The sequence below is a fragment of the Abrus precatorius genome, unplaced genomic scaffold (assembly GCF_003935025.1).
Source record: "Abrus precatorius isolate BTA unplaced genomic scaffold, Abrus_2018 Scaffold3, whole genome shotgun sequence".
NCBI classification, from domain to species: Eukaryota; Viridiplantae; Streptophyta; class Magnoliopsida; order Fabales; family Fabaceae; genus Abrus; species Abrus precatorius.
The window spans coordinates 1,071,864-1,098,777 of NW_020874373.1; the positions used below are offsets into that span (position 1 = coordinate 1,071,864).

Consider the following 26,914-nt stretch of genomic DNA (forward strand, 5'->3'; position numbering starts at 1 on the left):
CGAGAGAGAGAGAGAGAGATAGAGAGACAGTACATGCAGAAGCCTGGTTGTGGAGTGGTTAAATAGCAAAGCAGTTCGTGCTTTCAGTCGCAAAGATGTTTCATCACGTTTGATATGCAAAGCAAAATCAAGCATACTTCTTACTTTTCTTTTTTCTTTTCTCCTTTATTTGAATTTAAAACAAGTAAGATTCGTTGCTAATTAATGCTGTTTTTCTCTTGCCCGTATTAATACTATCGGTTGATTGCAATCGTTTCTGTTTTGTTCATTAAAATCATTAGAAAAGACATCATAAAATCAAAATTCTAATCGAAAAGGACTAAAGATAAATATGCCTTCAAAGTAGCTGTAGCTTTAAGATTTATTAGTATATTTCTTTTGTATTTTGCTAACCTTAATTTTTTTTAAAAATTTTATTAACCTCAATTCTAAGAATTGAGTTTAAGTATCTACAAATAAAAATTTTTATAAAAAAATAATTATTATATTAAAACTATAAAAATACAATAAATATTTCTCATTTTAATAAAATTCTATTTCTTTTTAATTTGATTCTCCTTCTCACTTTAATCAGTATTGAGTAAACTTCTATTTTAATATTGAAATTATAAACTCTGATTATTTAAAATTTAATTTATAAAAATATTATTTTAGTTTTATTTAATTTCATTTTATATTAAAAATATTAAAATAAAATTTACTCAATCACTTATCTTTTATGCCATGCAGGGAACAAATGTGAAAGTGGACCCGCGCATTGAGTAAGACTCCATTGTCTAGGATGTCAGAGATCCAATAAATGTCTGAAATTGGTGGTGCATTGAAGTGCTGACCTCTTTATTATCCTCTGCATATTTTTCAGATCTGAATTTATTTGTATTTATTATAATGTTTAAAATGTTGTATATAAATATCATAACCTATGTGTATACTTCGCGAATGAAAATATATGACACTCTGACACTCTTCTTATTTCAAATGTCGGAGCATTGAATTTGTGTCTAACAACAATATTGTTTGAGTGTCGAAATATCAGATACTTATCCGACATCAACTGTCGTTCTACATTTGTTTAACATTTATTGGACACTCTTCTTTAGGAGATGTTCACTTAAAACATTATTTTTTATTAGCTCAAACATTTTAGCCAACACACTCAGACATTTTAATCGATAAATTAATAAGATAAAAATTCTATAATACTAGTATTATAAAAAAAATATTAATTTTAATTTTTAAGCTTGAGTTTAAATATTAGTAAATTTTTATTAAAAATAAAACACTATTTATATCTTAATATATTTAGTGTAATACTTTTTTATAATAAAAATTTACTATATTTAAATGTTTAAAGACTGAAATGTAAAATAAAATATTAAAAAGCCTATTGTCATAAGAAGGTAAAACAAATAAGAAAATACAAGTTAACATTTAAAACTTTTTGCTATGAAGCTTATATTAATTTGATTTGATTATGTGTGTGTATAGTGGTGTCTTGATGTCCTATATATTTCACATTAACTGTGTCGAAGGGTTGGTGTCTATATCTCAACCTGTGTCTATTTTAAATATCTTTATGGTATTGGAAATCCCTTTTGTTTGTTAGCTTTAGATACTCGTAGCCTCTTCATCCTCTGCTTCACAGAGATTTCATTGACTGACATATCAGAGCACCAACTAGCGCTTGAAATTGGTGGCCTTGGAGTCCTGACCTCCTTCTTATCCTTTTCTAATGCATAGGATAGTTTTGAGTTTTAAGTTTATATGTATTTATTATCATGTTTAAATGTATGTTGTATATAACCATCATCACTTACGTATACACTTGAAGAATGAATGAAAATCATTCTATTCTAAATATCTTTATGGTATAGGAAAGCCCTTTGCTTCATTAGCTTGATTCTCAGTGCCTCATCATCTTCTACTGAAAGGTCTGTCTCCTATTCCGCTAATCCTAGGGACGCCTTTGAGCTCAACACCACACCATTTTATCATGCATGATACAAATAGCTTCTTATTTCTCCTCATTTCCCCCTTAACTTATCCTTTCTTTATGTATAGTATAATTTGGAGTTCTGAATTTATTTATTTATTTGTAGTTTTGAATTTAAATAAAACCATTCTGATGTTCTATTTTAAATCTCTTTAATAAACACGAACAAATAGTGTTTGTTTTTACACAAAAGTGGGGGCACAGACCCACTTGTAATTAAAGTGGGTACCGGAGAACAGAAGGGGGGTGGAGTATCCAAATAGTCAGGCTAGTGGCTGTACGTATGAAAAGCACAAAGAAACAACCTTGCTTAAAAAGGCTTAATGCCACCAGCTACGAAGTGGACCTGAGTGCTTACCACACTTTGAATTCTTGACCTTAGACCAAACTTTTAACACATTACAGTGGAAAGCAATACTAATAACGGAGGATATGATTATTATGCTTGTGTTAATCATCCTTCATGTGTCACCCTCGACTATTGGCTCATTGGACTATATTCAATAATGCAGCTGAATAATTCACAACCCTTTTTATCCAGATCTTTTAGAATATTTCATCCTCTTCCATTCACTCCCCCAAGAAAAAAACAAATTAGTATACCTAAAATTTACAGAAATATACAAATAAAAAAGATATTTGTTAGTCCAATATAGGAATTTTACGTCCAATTGGTGCTATCACATGGTCAGATAAGCTAACTCATGAATTCTAATTATACTTTAAAAATAAATAAACAAGTCATTTGTAAGACCATTGCTTTTCCTCCTCCTATAATAAAGTACGGAGAAATATTGTCTACAAAAAATATTTACTAAGTTGTGTTGTGGTGGGTATCATATTTAAAAATTATACTAACAAAAAGAAAATATGTAACAAGTTATAGAAAATATATATTATTATATATAATTTATTATTAAATAAAATTATTATTTAAATATGTATCTAAGTATTGTGAGTTGAAAATTTGTTTTGTACAGTGTAAAAGTTTTTTAAAGATACCGAATAATTTACTTTTCACCAATATTTCGCAAAATCAAGTTAAATGACACAAGAAATAATACAAAACAGTGAATGATATTATAAAAGCTATTCCATGATGAGTAACCCTCCAACTACGCAAAAGATAGAAATAATTGAAAGCAGACACCGACATTTTAAAGAATTGTAAGGATGAAGTACGTTGATTACTGTGACTCCCCACTTGGTTACGTAAAATAATAGAGCTCCTATATATATTATATTATGTACGTATAATGTATTAATGTATACTAATTTTTTAAGCACTAATCAATTATATACCACAGCGTTCTATATAAACACGAGCCTTCAGTGGTGCACCGGTGTGCTATTTCTTTCTTGTGGCTCAAGAAATAGGTTAGTTTCGAGCTGAAACAAGATGGACAGCGATAAACAAAAACTGTTCAACAGAATGAAGCCATTCATAGGTGTTGTGTTCTTACAGTTTGGATATGCTGGTATGGATATTCTATCTAAGGCTGCACTGAACAAGGGAATGAGCAACTATGTACTTGTCGTGTACCGTCATGTTTTTGCCTTCGTTGTCATGGCTCCTTTTGCATTGATCTTGGAGAAGTACATTTCTCTCTCTCCCCTGTGTGTGTGATTGTGCGTGAACATGATATTTAAGTAGTGCTATATTATTTTAACAGGAAAGTAAGGCCCAAGATGACATTTTCAATCTTCATGAAGATAGTTGCCCTCAGCTTTCTAGAGTAAGTTCCTGCATGCCTAGACACATTCTCCTAACCATGGAATACATAATAGTACACTCACTTCTGATATTGTTTTTCTTAATGGCAGGCCGGTTATTGACCAGAATTTATATTTTTTGGGAATGAAGTACACCACAGCAACCTTTGCCGTTTCCATGTACAATGTCCTTCCTGCCATTACCTTTGTCATGGCTTTCATTCTTAGGTAATGTTTTCAGTTTTCACTCCCTGCGATAAAAGAATATTGCAGATTTTGGTATTAAATACGTGCACACAACTTAAGTGAACTTAACGATATATATTTTCTAATATATTTGCTTACTTTGCTAGAAAAATATTTAACTACCCAATTGATGCTGAAATATTCAGATTCTTTAATGACTGTAACCGGATGCATTCGGGTCCACTAAAATATTTTTTTGTCAAACCCAAAAACATATTACATGAAGTGTTAATCTCTTATTTTGGATTGAACCCGTAAAAGAGTTCCTTATGCCATTTTTAAGAAATTTATCTAAAATTTAAGTGACAATCCCAGGCTTGAGAAGATAAAAATAAAAAGTAGACGCAGTCAAGCAAAGGTGGTCGGCACTTTAGCCACTGTTGCAGGTGCCATGGTCATGACACTAATAAAAGGCCCAGTACTTAATCTTTTTGGAATACACGGAAGCAATCCCCACAACCCGCAACATGGTGGGGTAAATCTCCAACATGCGATAAAGGGATCAGTGATGATTACAATTGGCTGCTTTAGTTGTGCATGTTTCATGATTCTCCAAGTGAGCTATTATCTATCGCTATTGATAAAATAATAGATCCCAATAACATTTTTTTGTCTTTCTAAGTTCATGGGATCACTAATACAGTCTAATCTCTTTCTCTAGGCTCTTACCATTGAAGCCTACCCTGCTGAGCTCTCTCTTACAGCATGGATATGCCTATTTGGAACTGTTGAAGGTGGCATAGTGGCCCTGATTATGGAAAGGAGAAACCTTTCGGTTTGGTCTCTGAAATGGGATACAAAACTGCTTGCTGCTGTCTACAGTGTAGGTTATTTACTTTTATGGTGAACACAACCACCACCACTTGACCAGACTTAAGAAAAAACGCACATCTACCACTGAGTTTAAGAAGAAAATCCTAAAAAGTCGTACTAATACCACACAGACATCCAAAGCCTAGTCTAAGTTTCAAAGGCATTGAACAAGATATTATAACAAAGAGGATGAATTGACGTAATTGGTCACTATAGACGGTTCACCATATCAGCATTGCCATTCATAAATCATACATTAACCCTTGACACGATGTGATTAATTTTAAAAGAGAATTTATAAATGCCACCATATTGGGACCATCCTATCCGAAGTGTCAATTTTAGATATACTTTAAATAACAACAAAGAGATTTGTAAATAAACTAGTTATGCTGTTAGAAGAAATAAAATAACTATTTTTTCTTCTATAATAAATTTACAAAATATTGTCATGCAGGGCATAGTTTGCTCAGGAATGGCTTATTACATCCAAGGAGCAGTGATGAAAACTAGAGGCCCCGTCTTTGTAACAACTTTTAATCCCCTCTGCATGGTCATTGTGGCTATCATGGGCTCCTTCTTTCTGGCTGAACAAATTTCCCTTGGGAGGTAATTGGAAAAATCGAGTGCAAACCAACAAAACAGATGGCCATAAAACTATATGAAAACATTAAAAAATGAAACTAAAGAAATCTATGAATTTTACAGGGTCATCGGAGCTATTGTAATTATTTTAGGGCTGTATCTTGTGGTGTGGGGCAAAAGCAATGACTACGAGTCACCATGTCCAACTACCAAAGAACATACATTGCCAGACAAGCAAACCGTAGATGAGAGCAACAGCATAGAGGAGCATTCTAATCACGAGGTCATCAGTCTCAGTAACTTAGGTGCGGGAAACATAGCTCGAGATGAACAAGTATAAGGAGACGTACTAAATTCAATATAAATTTCGGTAATCAGGGATATTTCACCTTCAATGCACTGTTTCCTAACAACAGAAACTAGATAGGTTCCTAGCAGTTTGATCCTTCAATTATGATGTAATAGAAGACGTTTTTAATATAACACTATGGTATGTCAACAAGGCAAGAAAATCCCAGCAAAAGATGACGGTGCAACTTCGATCATATACATTATGTTGATGGAGCATGATATCAAGTATTAATCACAATAGCTAGAAATTTCAGAGGTTGGCGATATAGTCCGAACGGTCATTCGTCAATTAATTTAGATGACACCATCGAATTAGCAAGTGCATCTAATATTAATACGAATTTCCTTTTCAATTCAGCATAAAGAAATAGTAAAAGGTTCATCACCTCAAGATTCTATTGCTGCACCATCCTAGAGAGTCAAAGAGACATAGTATAATGGGGCCCACTTACCCATTATTCCCATATCTCTTTATATCTGCTGCTGGATTGTGCAGTGTCCATGGCTCAACAGGCAAAGATAATACTAAAAAACAGGGTTAGATGAAAAACGTTTCCTATCTAATGGGAACACAGCACTCAAAAAACAATAGAGATGGAAGATAGACCAAGGTCTTTTATCTTTCAAAGGGTACAAAGAACTCCATCGCACATAAAACTGAGAACACACACCAGAAGACTTAATATCAAAATCAAATATTTTCCATGAAATTTATTGATTACTTACCGCCATCGCACATGCAATTAGTGATACGTATGTTACATTTTGTTTTGCAAGTTCCCTCTATTATCGCCAAGGATGACTTGACCTCAACTGAGGAAATATTCATATCACCTACGTTGTTGTTAGTTAGTCAGTAAAGGTGTATCCAAATGATTTACTCCAACGTCCAACCACCAAACAACCATCTTTCCAACTCAACTTACACAATACTCCCATGTGACAAATGCTTCACATCGCATTTTCCATATATGCACTGGTGTTCCAGTGTGTCAACGAAAAAGGAATCTGAAAAGGAGATAGAAAGAAGAGAGTGTCAGAACTCCGAGGGAAGACACTTTTAAGTGAAAAAAAAAGGATTTTGCATCAACCCAAGAAAGATATAAAGCTAATAAAAAATATTAATTAAACGGGATTACCTTTTCAAATTTAGAAGGATTTTTTATTGGCAGGTGAACCAATTATTGTCCGAATCACTTTAAATAACATATTCTGTGAGTACTCATGATTTATTGTACTACCCTCTGCGGAGTTTTCTCATTACTGATAAATGTGATTATTCAGGTGTTTAGTCTTGCAACCAGCACTCATGCAGTAATAAGCAAGAGATACGTAACATAAGTCAGAAGCAGCAATTTAGCTAAAAAATAATTCTATAATCACGATCAGGATAACAAACTTGCCTTTCGAAAAATTGCATGACTCGCAGCTGCATAAATACCCAGAACCTTCCATGACACCTCCACTGCAAAAAAAATAAAAAATTACTAACTCGTTAAATTTTAAGATTAACAATAATTTTAATTGTCTTTAAATTTTATTTTAGTAATTATCAAACTAACATTAAAATTGGCTACAATAAAATTAAATTTATGACGATTTTAAAGTTTACTTCCACACTTCTATTCAGTCTTTATCTTCTATTCATCTTTTTCTTTTACTTTTTAAATTCACATTACATTTATTTTTTAACATCACAACATATATGTTATATAATTTATAGTGTAAAGTTATTGAAGGATAATTATTTTTAAAAAAAGTGAAAAAGATAGTAGAAGATTATCAATTTGTCACAGTTAGAGAAGACATTTTGACAGTAGTGACAATAATAGTGATGGTGTCAATGGTAGAGAAGAGAGTGGCGGTAGAACTCAATGAGGATAAAGTAGAAGTAAAAGGGTAGCTTTGAGTGAGTGATGGAGAATGGATGGGAGTGGAGTGGTGTTTCTTATATTATGTTATTGCAAAATAATGCTAAATTTCACATTTTTTTTATAGCAGTTACACAAAAATGTCCTCTAAATTCTGCAATTTTGCAAGGTTACATAAAACTACCACTAAATTTTGTATTTTTTGATGCAGTTATTAAAACTGCCATTGATGAATCGACACTATAGGACACATTTTTTGTAGTGCTCGAAGTTCATTCTAGCAAGCATAGGAACAACCACACAAGTGATTAAGGTTAAGCTACTGTCCAAGATTAATTCATGAATACAAAAATTTACCTCTCATCACCAGGACTTATACTTTACAGGGACTCCATCCAGAGACTACTAGAGAGGAAACTTCTGACATTTGAAGGGAAGTTGTTACTTGTTTGAATGGGACTTCTTAGACATTATATCTCGTTTTTTATCTTGGAAAAATTTTGAGGTACAGAAGCAAATGTCCGGGCATAACTTCTGAGGGAATTAGAATTAGATTTAACCAACTGTTTGTCATTCAGAGCAGGAAATGAGTTTTCCAGAGGGACATGTGATCTTTCGACATAGAATAGCCATCTGCTTTGTTGTAATTTATATCCCTTTATTCAACCTTTTTAAATCCTTTATCAATTGATATTGTATCACAAATCTCTCTGTATCTTTGACCTGTAGATAAGTTGTCATTCCCTTGTTAGAAGATGTGGATAAAACTTATTGATGTGGAATTATCATCACCCTTGCAAGCATGAGTTTGACTGGGTTGTTTATTATCCTCTCATAGCGATTATTTGTAAGAACAGATACGACATTCTCAGATTCCTTCACCTCAATAGCTTTAACTTTTCTGATTCCACCATAATTAGAAACTGATCTATGATCTTCTAATGTGGTGGATATGTATGAACCAAATGAAGAATCACTCTCAAAAGGTACTTCATCATTTTTCTCTGGACTCAAGATATCAACACTAACAGAGGAAACTTTTCTGTTTTCAGATTTCATAGTCCTTGTTGCTGCGTCTGGGTCAAATAATTGTCTAGTAAAGCGACTAGTCAACAATTGAAAACATGAAAATTTCCCGGAGAAATATTTGTGCTGAGAATTCCAGGCAAGAAATTGTTGAGAACTTGCATTAAGAGGACATTTGGATAGATTCTAGGAGAGATTCCCCATGCCTTCAAGTGTCTATTATGCTAACACTCAGGATTCTTTGCAAACAAAATTGCCTGATTGTGGAAAGATTGTTGAAGCAAATTCCTCAGAACGACGCCCTTAAAAAGAATTCTAAGAGAAAAATGCTAATTCTATATCTGTGCTTTAGAGAAACTACGATTTAGTTGAGTTAGAAATAGCTTTAAAAAGAAGTTCTGGTTGTCAGTTAACAGAGCTAGAGTTCAATCATGGCTTCATGTAACAGTCAACTATTTAGTTGAGTTAGTTGACCACGCTGTTGGGTAAAAACAGAAAAGAGAGAGTAGTCCTCTCTTTTTTTCTATCTTTAAACCAATAAAATTTTATACTACACATTACATATTATATTTACTGTAGCAAGTGAACACAAAATAAACTTCTTATTTATAATATTTTGTACCCATTTTTTCTTATGAATTACTTTGATCCAAAAAATTCTCCCTTCTTTAAGTTTCACATTTCTTCAATTTGTGAGTAATTTTTCTCTTTATTTCTTGTTGCAATCCTCTTTTCTGGTAGAATTCTTTAACTAATAAGATTTTTTTAAAACTTGTAAAATGAATAAGTTTTTATCAACTGTTTCTCTTTTGTTTTCCTTCATCTTTCACTAAAATCTTGCTCTGATATAAACACTTAGATGAATCTTAAGTTTTGATACCACTGTTACAGGCGATAACAACGCAATAATAAAGCCATTGTAAACATGGCAAAAATTAATCTCCAAATTTGAAAATTCTAGGAAGAGTAATAATAAAAAAAATTAAACTTCAAGATTTTTAACATGAAAAATCCTTTCAATATAAGAATTAAGAAAATGAAAAATACTCTAAAAAACAAAGCAATTGTGCAAAAATAATATTCCGTGACTAAGAACTACATGTCACCAATATGCTCAATAAATTTAAGCCCTATGAACAAATCTGCGGTAGCGATTTTACAGTGACAGTTTTATAGCGACTACCTTGGGTTTGAGCGTGAAAATCTTCTCTCCTTTCTTTGTGTTACTCTTTCTTGACAGAAGGACTTCACTCTTACCCTCTTTTCACTCGTCTCCACTTACTCAATAACACATGGTCATATATATCTTATAAATGCATGTACACCTATATCAATCGTGTTGAACAATGGATTTGCCTTTTATCGCATCATCTGATTCCCAATGAAACAAAAACATATAACAGAAAAGTCAAGCAGGTCATTTTTCCCATTCGAGTTTATCACATTCAAAAAGCCTTGATCCACTCGAAATTCAAACATCAGAATGTTCAACAGCACAAAGCTTCGGGCACACAAACAAATACAAAGATGCAAAGTGCGTATCGCAAACTACCACAATTACGAAGTTCAAACGAAGCAATTGCACGTAAAAACCAATGGGCGTACAAAAATCACCTTGAAAATTTAAATTAAATCTAAAATCAGATATCACTGGTGAAAACGCCTAGCAGGCTCATATGTCTAAGAAACAGGGGAGAGTCAAAATACATAATCGGTTTCATTGAGGCGGGAAAAAATAAAAGGTGGTAACACCGCACGATCGCAGAGTAGAACGCCATCTGAACCGTACATGTGGTAAAGCCAAGTTCATTGTATTGAAATTGAAATGAGTTCCTTCATCGAGATTTTGTTATTATGTGAATGAAATATTATGTATTTACTGGTTTAGATTCATAATTATTAATGCTTATTTCTTCAAGTAATTTATTGCATAATTATTTTTTATAATTATTTTTAAAAATATATAAAGAAATTATTTTCTTTTTCAAAACGACTCTAAACTCTCCTGAGATGTTACCTAATTACGGTAGTATCGTTTTTGCTACGATATTGTAAGTTTATGGCAACTGCCATACAATGGTAAGTAATACACGTGCAGACTGGCATCTTCAATCAGTCATCTATTTTATATGAATAAAAGTTGGGAATTGTATTAAAAAATATCTATAATCAAACAATAATCATTCTTACGATTGCAATTTAAAATTTACAAATATAATCAATTAACATTTTTCGCTCCTTCAAAATTTGCTACATTTTGTAGCATATTGACAGCTATCCTAGTCACCGCAGGAGTTGTTGTGAATTCCAACAAAAGTCTCCTACCTAGTCCCAAAAAAACATACATGAGTTGTTAGGGTAAATGGATTATGATACTCAAAAGAGATGGATTCCGAAGTACTTTGTTTCCCTTCTTGCAAGATCCGCCACCAGAAAAATCTTCTCCCTCTCCAATTTTTGTGGAATACATATGGTGTCTCATCATAATTACCCATCAAATCCCACACTAAACCGCGAGCTGCGGTTAATTGAAGGAAGGATTTATCAATTTGGAAAGTGCCTCTATCTGGGTACGGAGTCAATGCAACTTTGTGTCCTCGTTAGCAGTAAGAGCTGCTCTTCAACCTGCACTTTAGCAGCGCAACAAGTCGATGACAACGCAGCATTAGTCAACGGTTTTAAGGGGCAGGACCTGGGCATAGTGGCTGCCGAAGGAGCGAGATTCTTGCTTGTCATGTCCACTTGAACAGAGAATAGTGAATACACGGGCCTGTGATCCGAGAATTTTGATTCACCTCGAACATACCACATTTGATTGATCCCTTCCCCTTTCCACAGAATTCGATCGCACCTGTTTTCACATCCCACAGAAGCAAAACATCTATCTCAGTTACAATAAATCAGTAAGACTAAGAAAGTATCATTTAGTACAACCATAATTAGTATATAATATTATAATAATAATCCTAATCAGTATTCTAATTCGAAAAGGTGCCTCGTTAATGTGAGCACGAGACTAATGAAGCATGGTCGGTTTCCCAACGTGACATCACTTAATTTAAATATATGTTTGATGAAGAGGGGCTTCTCATTGGCAACAAATCAACGCAATTATTCAATGATAAAACCCGTATTTATTCTAATAAATATAAAATGCTTATTGAATCATCGCATCATTAAACAGCAAAAACATATCATACGTCACGAGTGAGCCCCCTTTCAAAGCACATACGCCTCTAGTTGCTAAACAAATGCAAATGGCATTACTAATAGCGACCTCAGCATATGAAAATGTTCAATTAATATGGTTTGAATTCAAATGGATAAAGCCCTCATCTGACCATGCCATAACAAAGCGCATAAACAATTATCAAATTAATGTTTCAAGAGACGTGCGCCCTTTGTGGATGACAAAACGTAAAATAAACTTCAGATTAAAAAGGAATTTTCAAATCTTACCAAGCAGGGGTCCGTCGTTTTTCCTTAGATTTGAAGGTTTGGGCAACATAGTGGTCAGAATTGGTCAAGTATTTGTATGTGGGAGCAAAATATATGTTCCCTTCATTCCAACCTTCAAATACTCGTCCAGCTTTCTGCTCTATCCTTAGCTGCCCAGTAGAGTCAATGCAAATTGTGTCAGACCAAAGAGACGGACCATAAAGAACATGCTTTGTAAGAAACTGAAAAGACCAAAAATTAAAGAAAAAAAAAGCTATAAATATAAATCATAGCACACTTACCTGATCCTTCTCTAGTAATGCCTGCCAATTATTCTTCTTTAATAGTTCATGTGTATCATCGTAGCCAGCAGCAAGCCGATAATTTAAATCCCCAAGCCAAATGACATTACTATACATATACCCAAAAATTCATGAGAGAATCAGAATACGAAGTAAATGGTGGAAGAAAATAAAAATAAGATGAAAAAGTGTGTAAATAAAGGACGTACTCGTGTTCCAGTATGCTTTCAGGACGGAGTGGTTGACCAAGGGATTTAAACGAGTGAGAAAATTTAGTTTTCTTCAAGATTTCCGAGACGTCCATGTTTCTTCGCAACTCGTCACCAAATTTCTCCCCAGAGGCCAAGTGGGTGCAAACAAAGCAGAACGTGGTGTGGTGCAATGTCATGCTAATTGATGCTGAACCCTGTTAGCAAGCACCCCATAATTAAAATGTGAGCAATCAGAAGCATTTTCCGCGTTATTATATATCCTCTCAATGAAGTAAAAATTAACCAATTAATTTTACCCACTATAATTTGTGTAGGACTCGTTAATTTGACACTTATAACATTCTCGGTTAACTTACCACCCTAATATTGGACATGCAAAACTATAGAATAGAAGTGTAAAAGCAAATTGTAGCAACGAACCTTATTTCCAAGATAGCCCATGATGCCTCTGCCAACGCATGACACTTTCACATTGCTAATATGGTCGCAAAGATCAGTTCGTACCCACACGGACAAGAAGATACCTACCATTTGCTTGCTTGCAGCTAAGCAATAGCGTCGCGGACTCGTAGGAGACCTTTCTCCATTATCCAAATCGTCCTCTAAAGAGAGGAACTCCGAGAAACTGTGTCTACACTTGAGGTTTCCTTCTCGGTCATCTTCACGCCCTCTATTATTGGGATCGTCGTCGTTTTGATACTGTGAAATTTCATGGTCGCACTTGTTGCTGTTCAAGGCTTGACCAATAAGGGTCAACCATTTCGCTGCTGGACCACTGTCCTCCGGCCCAAGCACGTTCCCTGCATTTAGCGGTACAATTTCTTGGAACCTATCAATAATCATGCGTGAAAAATTAGACTTTTCCTGTTTTATCCCAAAACTAAAGTGCATAAAATGTTTATTTGAATATAATAGATACTATTTCCAATTATCAAGGGAAACTTCAAGCTGCCATAGTTACGCGTGAAACCATTTATACTTGTTCCAGTGACCAAAAGTATAAAGAGAAATCACCACAATTACAAAGAAATGTTAGTAACATTTAATGCTATTTTTCTGAGTGAAATTAGTTAAGAAATTTAAAAATAGAAAACTACAAACATTTCTAATACGAACTCACTATATATTATACACTGCTGTATGTAATACAGCAGTTTAAAGGAATGCTTTAGTCATTATTTAAAATTTCATTAATAAAGTTAGTTATTTTTAATCTATTTTAAATATTATTTTCTCACAAATTCATTATTTCTACTTTTATTAATATCATCAAAGAAAATATAATTAAGATAAGAATCAATCAAAGCTATAAAAATATCAATGCGATGCACATAGGATTTATTTGGTCAACGAAACAGGGTATTTGATGCATACTAAAATTATATATATATATATATATATAATTTTTATTTAAATATTCACATAAAATAAAGTATATTATATTTTATTAATTAAAATTCAATTTGAATAAATTTATATAATTTTTTATAAAAAATACAAATATAAAATTTATAAAATTCTTTTATAAGTTAAAATATATTATTTTCATTTACTTTTTAAAAAATATTTAAAATTTTCAAAATATAAGATGTATATTTATAAAAAAATATGTTTCTTTTTTATTTTATTCTTCTAAAAATATTCATACAAAAAATAATCTAAATTGATCTTAAATGCATATTAAAAATATAATGAAATAAAATTATTATATTATATTTTCTGTTCTACTAATAGACCCACAAAAGCGGGAACAGAGGGAAAAAAAGGAAACGGCGAAAATTACCCTTTATAGTCCTGACACATGAGGTCTGGGTTCAGTGAGTCATTGATAAGAGAGCCATAACAATTAGCCGATAAAAAAATAGTTTAAGGTTGCAAAAACTGGCAGTGTAATTATAGCAGCTTGTACTCGTCGAATATTTAATGCGGCTTCTCGTTGATGCATAAGAGTAAACAGAAGACAGATGGACACAATAGGAAATTAAGCAAAGTATATTCACATATTACTGAGAGAGTAATTGGAAAAAAGAAATGGAGAAAAAAATGCATACCCAATAACATAGATGTCAGCTGGTGAAGGAGACGTCAGCCAATTCCTCAAGTTCAGCCTTTGGTTCGGTGACTTCCCTCCGACATTCCACGTCCCCACGAACATCCTATAGTTATACAAACGAGTCATTCACACCAACACCACAACCCTCAAATCCATAATCATTTTCTCCAAAGTCAAGAACACTCCAGAATTCTTTTACCAAAATAAGTTCATACGACTTTTTTTTGGATAGCCACATACTTATTTCAACAATGGCCATGATGGATGTATTTACCTAAGGTCCAGAATATCACTCACAGGACTTGATTTCTTCCCAAGTGCTGATCGTTTCATTCCATTTGCAGCATCTCTCACCCACCCCTCTTTGAAAACAAAGCCAAAGTTATTTCAGCATCCATAAGCAAAGAGTACACAATAATAATAATGATAACAAACTGTGACTAACAAAAATATGTTATTAAAAATTATATTGAATTGTATTCAAAATCACAAAAAAAAAAAAAAGGTTTTGATTCTTTAAACAATGTTTTTAGGGTACTGATTAACATTTATAATCGCCCAATATCATGATTCTCAGAAAATCAACCGTCCACGTGGCAGGCCCATCGGAAATTATTTGGACTCAAACCAAGAGACGGGATTTTCCGGTTTGGCCTAATGATATTGACCAGCCGGTAATCTGATTCGACGGCGTAGACGCTGGTGAGACGGTGCTCGCAAATCACCTGAAAAATCCTCTGGACTTGATTCGACGAGGTAATGATCTCGGTCCGAACAGCTCTTTCTCCTCTCGTTCCCAGCTCCTGAGTCCCACATAGGCAACAAACTCCCACTTTCAACCCAAAACGTGAAAACGAAACGCAAATAAAAAACTAATGACACCATAACTGTTGAAGAATCGTGTTTCACCTGTTTCACAATTCTCTGAGCGAAATTTCTCAGTGCTGCTCTTTGCATTGAGCCACTTCTTCATGGCTAATTTCGGCCACAAAGGCTGCAACCCCAAAATGAATAAAAATGAATAAAATTAAATAAAATAAAGAATAGTTTCACTATCAGCAAGATTATTGCATACCTTGGATATCTTCTTCGATTCTGTTCTCATTGTTCCTCCACCTTCGATGACTTAAAACTGAGACAAAATTAGATAACAATGAAAGGATCAGATAAATCTATAAGGGTCAAGCATGTGGCAGCGACGTTTTAATAGCAAGATCCAGATTATCCAAATCCACTAGAGAATCTTTTTATATTTCAATTTGGAAATTTTGTACTAATAAGAGGAAGTCGTATATGGAAAATTTTAAATAAAATTACGTAGACCTAGATATTTATTTTTCTTTTCCAAGAAAATTATGTTAAATATTAATGATTAAAATCTTAAACTAGTGTCGAGCGGTTTTCAACGGCAATATAAAAGGTCTAGTTGCAGGGGAAACAGAGACAGCTTATGAGTCCCAAGAAAAAAAATTAAAAATATATATATTATATACAAGAGCAATAGATAAAAAGGCCGGGTTCATCGTTTTCTTTGAGGAACCCAACGTTTTGCGCTTTACAGATAAGAAAATAGCGAAGTGGTTTCTTTACTTTTTCTTAATCTTTAGGTTCGATCGGTAATCATCTTAAAGCAAAGATTGAGATCTCAATCTCAAACACCATCCATTGAAAAAGTGCACCTTTTCTTACTTTTCTCTTACAATAAAAAAAATAATCAACGAAGCAAGATTTGCACACAAAATGACTCGTTGAAATTCAAACCAATATAACTGGATTCAGAATCAGATTCCGCAAAGATTGCTTCGCTTTATTGCAAACATAGGAGACAACCAATACATAGAGAAAACGAAACGCAAGTTAACGGAACGTGGGTCAACGGCATTACTGAAAAGAGACTGTGCGGTGACGGTTTTGGAAGGTAAAAATAATAACCGAGCGAAGAACGGAAGAGGAAATGGGATAATAAACAGATCAAGCAGTCTATAAACAAGGGAGAGAAAATAGCACTTACATGAATCGACCAATGTTTCGGTTTACAGAGAACGATGTGGTGTTCAAAAGACAAGTTTATTTCTGTTCCCAGCTTCGATTCTTTCTTTTTCGTTTATGATGTAACGAAAGAGGGTAGCCCAAGGGAGAGAATAATGCAATATCAGAGTGTCCTACAACTTGCTTGTTTGTCTTGGTTTGGTGGAGTTGAGAAAGAATGTGGAGAAGGCAACTGGGGTGTTCCTCGGAAAAGCAAAAAGGGATTTGTGGTTGGCAAATTTATATGTGCACAGACATTTGAAACTCATGAAAGAATATAAAAAAAGTTGAAATGATTAAAAGATGATAATAAATAAATCGCTAAATATTCGTTTATTAGAAATATTTATCATAATGTATATCAATAATATTTATGATAAAAAATTATTATTAATATTTTTTGTTACTAATATTATTTTATACTTGTTACAATATTTCATAAGTTGGTTTATTTTAATGTTTTTTTAAACAAACTTTTAAACTATAAATATTTAAAGAAAAGATTCTGCTAGTTAGTATCTTTGTGGCATTAGTAGAAAAATAAGAAACATTTTTATCAAAAACTATATTAAAATATATTAATAGATAAAAATAATTATATCATTAAAATTTTTTTTAAACTTTAACTTGTATTCTAAAAATATTTATTAGATTTTTCACCAATTAAAATAACAAGTTTATTGTTGATTTGTCGTGATGGGTGGTCTGGCCTTTCTGAAATGGCAAGAGCAAAGATGTTAAAGTCACTATAGTAGTTAAAGCAATTGAACCACCAATCTTGGTCGTACACATGTCGTGGAAATGCTTATCCATGCGACCGTATCCCATCCAACGGTCAGGGAAAAATTTTTACCGGGTAAAGTCTTTGTCTCACTCATTATCCACGCATGGACAAGCACACAATATTTTTATAAATGACACTTTTTATTTTATAATTTAATTTTTCTATTTTAAAAATTATTAATTTAATTTAATTTAATTTTAATTAACATGATAAAAATATTTATTATTAATAATTAGGATTTTTTAAAATTTGCAAAGCATTTTAAATTTTTATCTAAAAATTATGTTAAATTAATTATAATCGTATAATGTATAAAAAAATTACTGACCTGTCTTAATATATAATTTGTGAGTCTTCGTTTTTAAATTATAATATTTTTATAAATTATTTCAAATAAAAACATTTTTAAATTTATTTTTTTAACATTGTGTCATGTGACATTTTATCTGTTTAACATCTAAATTTTTTAATTTTTATAATTTTAAACATTTAATTTATTTGATATAAAAATACTATTTGTCTATTTGGATGAGTAAAAATTAAAATAATTATTTATATAATATATAAATATATAAAATAATCTAAAAATTAGTTATTTATTGTGATCTATTTATGAATAAAAATATTTTTAGTTTTTACTTGATATAAAATTATTTAATAATTTAATTAAAAAAATCCATGCTTTTTCCTTTAACTTTATCCTAAATCAAGTTTTTTAAGTCAACCCAACGTTAAAAAAAAAATTTATGTTCCCTCCCTCCATTTAAATATACAAACCGTTTTTTTCTCTCTTACGAGTAAATATTACATTAGAATAGAAAAAGAAAAAGAAAATTGATGTGCCAAATACAACTAATAAAAACTCGACAATGTATTAAAATACATTATTTTCTGTTAAAAGTTAAATAAAAAATCAATGTCCACTAAATGAAAATAATTTATGAAAAAATATTTTTTATTTTAAATATTTATTTAAAAGTTTATATTAATTAAAAAATATATGTTAAAAAGATTAAATATTTATACTTCGTTCAGGGTAATAGAAAAAAATGAGAACGTAACAAGAAAGAATAAAAAAAAAAAAGAGAAAATATAGTTGTGTGGCAAGTAAAAAACATGAAAGAAGTTCAATAGAAGTTTCGTTTATTGCCTATTTGTCCCCTATAATGACAAGGTCTAATTGTTTGTAACAAATGATATTGTCAGTTTGTATAGGTTTATACTTGTATGTATTTTCTTAACTCAGATCAAAAGAATAAACAATATAGGATTATCATGAGTTGTTTTTCTTTTCTCTTTTACTATTCAAATATCTTTAAACAAAAAAGATTTTAAAAGTTGTATTTTTTATTTGTTCATTTATAAATATTTACTCACCAAAAAAAAGTATAACTTTAAAGGGAATGCTAAAAAAAGTGTTTTCACATGCTTCTTTAGAAGAAAAAAAAAAGTAAACAAAACTTGTACATTAAATAAAAAGCACATTTTCAACATTTTTATTATATTAAATAGTTTTTGTATATTTTTTTGTTACTCAATAAGGGACCTTATAATACTCATTAATAGGTTTATTAGACTCAAAAGTTATATTAGTTATTTTCATGTTTATAATGTTATTATTTTTTATTTAATAATTTCATAATAACCATTTGCTGATATTTCTAGGAGTTAAGATAGAGAGTTGAAATTTTTCTTAGCTTCACTCGGTGAGTTGTTTCACTTCCAATATTTTATTTTATTTAACAAACGTCTTAAATATATTAATTAATAAATATTTAATACATTCTATAAGTTATTTTTTCATTCTTTAAGTAATAATTAATTTTCAATATTTTCAACACAAGAAATAATATTTTTTTAATATTTGTTTTTGTTAATATTAATATTTTTTTGTTAATACAAAACCTTTTGTTAATCTAAAGATACGAGCATGATTTTTTTAGACAAATAAATAATTTTTCACAATTAATTGTTTTGACTTTTTTAAATAAGTACTCTTTCTGATTTTTTTTATAAGAAATAAAAGATTAAATCACTATAACTAAAGAAAATAATTAATTCTATTATATTTTTTATAAATATAAATTTTATTCCAAAAAATTCATGATATTAAATGGTATAGTTAATAATTTGTATATTTAATAATATTAATAAAATAAGAGTATAAAAAAAATTTAACAATTAATGCATATTGAATTTATAGTTTGTTTCTTATAATAAGGACTAAGAAAATATTCTATTTTATTTCTTATAAAAAAGAGTGAAATGTGTATTAAATAAAGTTTATTTTCATTTATGCTTTATAAACAATATTTTTATTTTTTGTTTTCTTTAAACTTCTTATGTTTACATTCTAATATATATATATATAATATTTTCTCTTAACTTAAGTTAGAATTATACTTATAGTAATATATGTTTTTAGTCTAATAAACACATGTTATTTGTATCCCTTCCTTTTATATTAAAATTCTTTTATCTATGTTTTCTCTCCTTTAACATATTTTTATAGTTTACCTACAAAAAATTATGTAATTTTTTATTTTAGCTTATAGTTTTATACTCTACCTAAATTAAAAATAAGTTTATATTGATTGAATATTTTTTAATCAGTTTAATTTTCTTAACAGTTATTGATATGTATTTTATTTTTTAAACATAGATAAATATTAATATTATTGTGTAAATTATTCTTTATCTCGAGAAATGACTATTTGATATACAAAAGGGGGAAGAATGATTCGGGGCTGTAAAATGGACGTGGAATCCTTACATATAAAAGTATATATCTGTAAAAGGAGAGAAATGCTTGTACGTTGTTTTTATACGGTAATACACGTACACTGTATCAATTTACGAAACAACGTCCATCTGATACGTGTAAAGTATAAATGAGTCTTCTTCAAGACTCAACGTCACACAAAATTTTCATAGATTGCGTAAAATGCATAGAAACGGCATGTTGACTTTTCCATTGTTATATTTAATTGTTTTTCAATTTTTTTATAAAATTTAAATCGAAATAATTTAACAATCGGTAAAATTACAAAATCTTAAGTCACTTTATAATTGCTCAGTTACGCAGCGAAGTAACTTCAATTAAGATTAGGATTCAACACGTGCTGTGTTCTCATTTTGCTTGCGAGGGTCAAAGATTAGCTGACACCATGTAGAATGGAAAGAAATCCATTGATCGAATAAAAGGCATATTAATTAGCCATCTATTAATCACTGAGAATGAAGGGTTAAGTGCCATAATCATGCGCCCATTTGTTGAACAAATTAAGATAAAATTGAGATTAAAAGGTAATATTATAGAGGAACATGACGAGAGGGACGAATAGAAGGGAAGAGAGTGTCATGTTCAGGCAGCAGTGTATGGTCCGTGTGTCAAGCTCTGAGCAGATGGGAAGATTCTATAGATCATGCCTATAACCTAATCCATCAAAGTCTCTACTAATAAGCCAAAATATTCATTAAACAAAGAAAGAAAAGGTTTTAATTTTAAAACATATAAAATCTTTCCAGGTTAGAAAGCACGATGACCAGGAAAAGGGGGACTGAACCGCACTCAAAACACCAAGATTTGTACTTCAATCTTACGGACTGCTTTCAGGAATTTCATTTTTAACACAAAAATTAGTTATAGATACTTTTATTATATATATATAGTTGCTTTATTATAATTAGTGTATGGTTTTATTCTTTTTTTTTCTGAATTTAGTCTCTTGGATTTTTAATTGTTATAAAGTTCTTAATTTTTTTTATTGCTGTAATAAACTTTTTTATTCAATTTTCCTCTAATTAAAATTATCAATTTATTTTTCCCTATAATATTCACAAACTAAATTTATTGAATTATTTTAAGACAAATTCTGTGTACTCATAAAAAAATTTTAAGGTACCATACATGAAAAAATTTAACCAATAATATTTAGATATGTGTTTAAATAATAAATTATTATATTTGTTACATTTGAAAAAATTAAAGAGTATTTAAGTTAAAACTAAACAAATTAAAATTTTAAAATAAAATAATATTATTATATTAATATATTATTTATAATTCTTTTTATTTATAATAAATAAAAATTACTTAAATATGAATTATATTTTATTTAAAACTAAAAATTTATAAAAAATAATAAAAAATAAAATAAGAAATTTAATATATAATATATAATATATAATAATAATAATAATAATAATAATAATAATAAGATTATGTAGCAAATAACATAACTAGTATAATTTTAAATAAATTATATATAATAATATTTTTTTAATTTGACATGTGTCTCTTTTTTATTAATATAAATTTTTTAGGTATGGTACTCATAAAATTTTTTTAAAGTACTACTGCACACACCTTATTTTAAACCCTCTTCACTTAAATTAAACCTATCAAAAAAAATTTCATATTTTGTCCTACGTTAGAAAACATCATTTTTCGATTTGTTTAAGAAATCCTAACATCATACACTATACAACTCTCTTCTTAATTTCAGCAGAATTTTTACTTATTAAACATTCAGATCAATTTTTATTTCAAATCCATCTTAAAACTGCTAATTATTTAAATAACATCAATAATCTAAGGTTTTTAAAATAAAAATCTACACATGTAATAATTAATAATTAAAATGTAAAAGAATCAAATTTTTAAAAAATTATCAAATAATTGAAAATACATATTAAACATAAAAATTTGGTAACACATTTTAGTTAGTCAGATTATAAGTTTGTTTAAACGAAAATGACATTTTGGCAAGTGAGCTTATCTCACTAGCTCATAGTATTATTACAAAGTTACTTAGAACAATATTTGAACTTATAATTTATTGTAAATTTGTGTTGTTATAATTTTTATACTATTTATTTGAATCATAATAAAACAGTTGAGATCTAAACAAATGATAGGAGTAAAAAATGATCCGATAAATATAAAATTATAATTATTTAAAAATAGATGACATATATCATATAAGCATGTTTTTGTATGCCCTTTTTCTATTTATAACTAATTGATCTTTCATTCAATAAAAGGCCTGCATTAATTTTGTACTGAATTATTAAGATAAAATCTTAATTTTTATTGAAAATAATGAAAAAAAGCATCTAAAAAGTTACACCTATATTTTATTCTTCACCGAACATTTTTAACTTTCGAGTTTCAGTTAAATATTTAGCTATTTGTGCTTTACATGGCCATGTTATGCTATTTGCTACATTATATCAAGTTTTTTGTATTTTTTCACTTATGTTTTCACAATCTTACAATTTTTTAATTTGTGATATTAAGGTACCTTTATATAGTTTGTCAATCAAATGTTTAAGTAATGAAAATGATGATTTTACAAAAGCGATCTCATAAAATTATAAATAATGGAATATATTATATCATTACATCTTCATTTTCCAAAATGAATTCCATTATATATTCGGTATAGTAATGGGTTTGTATGATCAAACAACTATATATTATACGAGACCGAATATATAATAGTTGATTAAGGTACGTAAATTTATTGATTGGAGTTTTTTTTCTCCCTTTATTTTGCTTATTGCATTATATGTGAATACCCTTATTAAGTAAATCTGGATGATAAGGGTTTACTGTTGTGTTACTCAACAACGTACTGAAACCAACCATAAGAGAACCAAATGCGGACAAGTAATGGCTTTAAGTTAAACACAATCTAAACTAGAGAGGTCTAGAGCAAACAAAATTCCAATCAAGCCTTTTTAAATTAAATTATACATGTCTTTAATGATGATAGTAAATAATTAATTAGCGAGTTACATATGTGTGTTTGTGAATTATGACGTGGTTGAGACTAGATTATTTTATTTTTTGCAAATGTAAATATTTATCGAATATCACATAAAATATTTGCAAATGTTTTTATCTCCGTTGTATTCAAAGATTATGACACCTCTACCTCATTCCCAACAAGTAAAATAGCAATTTTTAAAACACTACCTTTTCTCTAACGGATCAACAAGAGACGTGGTACAAGTTAAAATACATGCTCGATTTAATTAATCAAACAAGTTAAACTTTCATGGACACGTACACTAATTACTCATAATTTTTATTGGGGACTTTATTGACAGACGCATGAAGATATTGAGCTTTTTGACTAAAAATATCGAAAGAAAATTGTTATAGATTGCAACATCTATAGGCCGGTTGAATGTAGATAGATTTTGTTAAATTTCTTATTATGTGAAGATAGTAACAGACGAGTTGGCAAAACCATTATAAGAAATCCATGGATTTGAAATCTAGCATGATGCTATGCTAATCATCTTTAAAGAATTAATGGTCTAAGAATTTGGATACACAGTGTTTCGCAACTTAATTATTTTGTCTCTTATAAAGCTATATAGAAGCTCAATTTCATGTGCTACATACGAATGTCTCATATCTCCGGACTCAAGACTAGTCGTTGAGTAATATTATTAAGTAAATTAAATTTATAAAATTTTATACACTAATAAAATTAATACATACTTTATCATTTTGTTTTAATTTAATAAATTATATATTATTGAAATATAAAGAGATATAAATTATTTAATAACATATCTATAAATATGTAAATTATCTAAAATATGATATGCATGACGTAATTTAATAATATTGTATAATTTAATTATTATGTTAATAAATTTCATAATGTAAAAATTATTAAATAATATAAACATTGTTATTTCTATTATCTTTAAGTAAGTATTAATAATTTTTTTTTTATATATATACAGTATAACATTTTTCAATAAAAAACTATTATTTTTAAATATTTAAATTCAAACCTAAAAATTAAAGTTAAAAAATCATCGTTTCTTTCCCTTCCTCCTCCCCCCCCCGCCCCCACCCTTAAAAGTCATTGTCTAAAGTTAATAGGTAACGATTTTTATTATTTATAAATGAGATTTTTGTCCTAGTCCAATGTATGTACTTATATAATATGTAATACTTTAGAATTAATTTATTTTTATAGAGTGGAAAAAATTATAAAGTAATACAGTAAAATTTTATTTACTATTAATTTAAAATTAGACATATTTTTAAAATATTTTAATTTAAATCAATAATAGATAAAGTTTTATTATTTTTATTTTACACATTCTCACTTTAAGGGACTGATTCTAATACTTTAATTTTATATATTTAATAATTAATAGTAGTATTCGATAGTTTTTTTTTATGTTAACCATGTATGTAATAAAAAGTTATTATTACTTAAAAATTATTTATTATTTTTTTATTTAATAAAATATCCATGCTCTGTTGATATATGAAATACAAATTTATCACATAATATACTAAACTAGATATTTATTTAAAATGCTATATATATATTTTAAATGTAAATGTATAGTTAATGAAAGGTAAAATTAAATTAACTTATAAGTAAATACTCAAACATTTTTCTATTAAATATTCCAAGAGTTTGGATTTATATATTTTGCCAATACTAATATTCTATTTTTATATCTCTAATATAGTTTTTTAATTATTAAATAATTTTTTAATATAATCAATATATATTTAAAACATATTTTATACCTGTTTGTATTTACGTTTCTACTAATAATAACATAATTTTACAAATGCTAATACAAGTTTTGGTGGCAGCTGTATATATATATATATATTTGTACAAAATGCAAAATAGGAATTTGATAAGTCTGTAGTGAAGCAATCAAACCCTAAATACAAACCGTACATAGATTGGGACTGTTTCCTACCTTTGGCACGCGGAGACTTAAGAAACAATATGGACGGCAAGTACAAGGCTGGGGCACACATTTTTAATTTTAGTTGTTTACTGTTCCATAAATACTTGGTGTAACTAATACGAAGCACAACATACAAGTTAAGCTTGTCCCAATCTTCTTTACTTGCCAATGATTCTGATGCTAATTAACCTAATGAATACCATAATTAGGTCCATATCCATTCATGTTAATTTTACCAGTAATTTCCACTTTCCTCAGACATTTTTGAACTCAAGTGGGTCAGAGTCATAACAAATAGATATTAAAAATCAACGGAGATAAAAAAAAAAAAAAAGGTGTGCAAATTATATATATCTAACTCTTCTTAAATATTGGATGAGATTCATATTTTAAAATCTTAGCTCAATCAAAAGAGAATAATTATTCAAGTCTTTTAAAGAGTATTTTGAGTCTATTCCTAGATGCATGGAATTTCTAAACATTAATCGGCTAATTAACTATCTTAATCATCAATATGACATGCATCCATATAAGATAAGCAGATTTGTATATATATTCATGGATTTTCTGGGCATAATCTTTCAATGATAGTAAATGACTGTAGAGCTTTTCCAGCAATGTTTGAGGCTTATGTGGTTAAGCTTTATTGATTGACCTTGACCTACTCAGGCATGTTGGTGCCGTGACTTGTCTCTCTCACTTTCTGGTTTTTTGATGCTTAGTGTTTATCGTAGTTAAGCTTAACCTGTGAGATTATTATATATGCATACAGTACTGCAAAAGTATGTGATGTGTTGTCTTGAAATTCAGTGAAACAATCGAGATGCGATCGTCGCTTGCAGACATAAATTGTAGCTTTCTATTGACATCTTCAGTTTGGGATATTTTAGCTTTGGTTAATTATAAAGACATGAAGGCCCGAATGATTATATATTGTCTGATAAAGAGTATTAGAGAGTGTTCAGGGATTGGGATGTATTTAAAAATCTATCATTAATTAGACAACAAATCGAGTATTTTAAAATTCTATCATTAAGCTATTTAATCAATGAAAATATGAATTAGCAAATTGTTAATTTAATTATTACTGAATTTTTATTGAATAAGTAATATTTTTTAATCCAACATCAGAGACTATGAAATGTTTCAAATTTTATTTATTTAAAAATAATCTCTGCTTATGGTTTATAGTTGCCAATTATAACAACTCATTAATAAATTTCCAACATAGACCTTTACAACTTAACATCAAACTTTTACTTCTAAAAAACTATTTTGGTTGAATATGAAAATTAAAAATTACAATAAGATTGAAAATTGAAATAAGCTATTTAAATTGGTTTTTGATCGATTTCGGACAAATATATAGTGCTCAACATGAATATGTCGTGCTTTTTTGGTCTCGATGATTTTCTTGGATGAAAAAAATAAATTAAATTAAATTAAATTAACTTAACGGTACATTTAGACAAATAAGTTAAATAAATACTTACTTAACAAAATTTAGTGTAAATTTAAAAAAAAATAAAAAATAGTTATATAAAAATCATAAATTATATTTATAAGTTTAACTCAATACTTTCTAAAATGCTCACATGATATAATCGAAAATGTAACTCAATATTTTCTATGTTCCAACTTTAGAATTCAAAATTTTGAAGAGAAAAACATAGGTCTTAGTTCAATATTCCATGGCATGTCTTTCATGAAACTAGTGCGTCGTATTGTGTGCTTCAAAATGGGTGCCACT

At 29.4% G+C, this 26,914-nt stretch overlaps 2 protein-coding genes across 4 annotated transcripts; one reads left to right on the forward strand and one right to left on the reverse strand.

Moving 5' to 3' along the window:
• Positions 1-2,276: 2,276 nt before the first annotated feature.
• Positions 2,277-6,058, forward strand: LOC113861584 (WAT1-related protein At2g37460-like). Of its 3 annotated transcripts, XM_027494503.1 has the most exons (8): positions 2,277-2,311; positions 3,425-3,589; positions 3,667-3,729; positions 3,818-3,934; positions 4,268-4,508; positions 4,614-4,775; positions 5,223-5,374; positions 5,474-6,058. In XM_027494503.1, exons 1-8 carry the CDS (start codon positions 2,277-2,279, stop codon positions 5,688-5,690), a joined length of 1,152 nt encoding a protein of 383 aa, XP_027350304.1. In that variant the 3' UTR covers positions 5,691-6,058. The 3 variants fall into 3 exon arrangements, with proteins under 3 accessions (XP_027350304.1, XP_027350305.1, XP_027350303.1); XM_027494502.1 differs by lacking the exon at positions 2,277-2,311 and having other exon boundaries at positions 3,291-3,589; positions 5,474-5,995; XM_027494504.1 differs by lacking the exons at positions 2,277-2,311; positions 3,667-3,729 and having other exon boundaries at positions 3,290-3,589.
• A 5,102-nt stretch (positions 6,059-11,160) lies between these two features.
• LOC113863509 (type I inositol polyphosphate 5-phosphatase 8-like) lies at positions 11,161-14,705 on the reverse strand. The gene is made up of 8 exons (XM_027497113.1): positions 14,596-14,705; positions 13,514-13,547; positions 13,272-13,408; positions 12,971-13,175; positions 12,548-12,744; positions 12,339-12,447; positions 12,058-12,206; positions 11,161-11,449 (listed from the first exon to the last, which is right to left on the reverse strand). The coding sequence occupies exons 1-8, from the start codon at positions 14,703-14,705 to the stop codon at positions 11,161-11,163; spliced, it is 1,230 nt and encodes a 409-aa protein (XP_027352914.1).
• Positions 14,706-26,914: the final 12,209 nt, after the last annotated feature.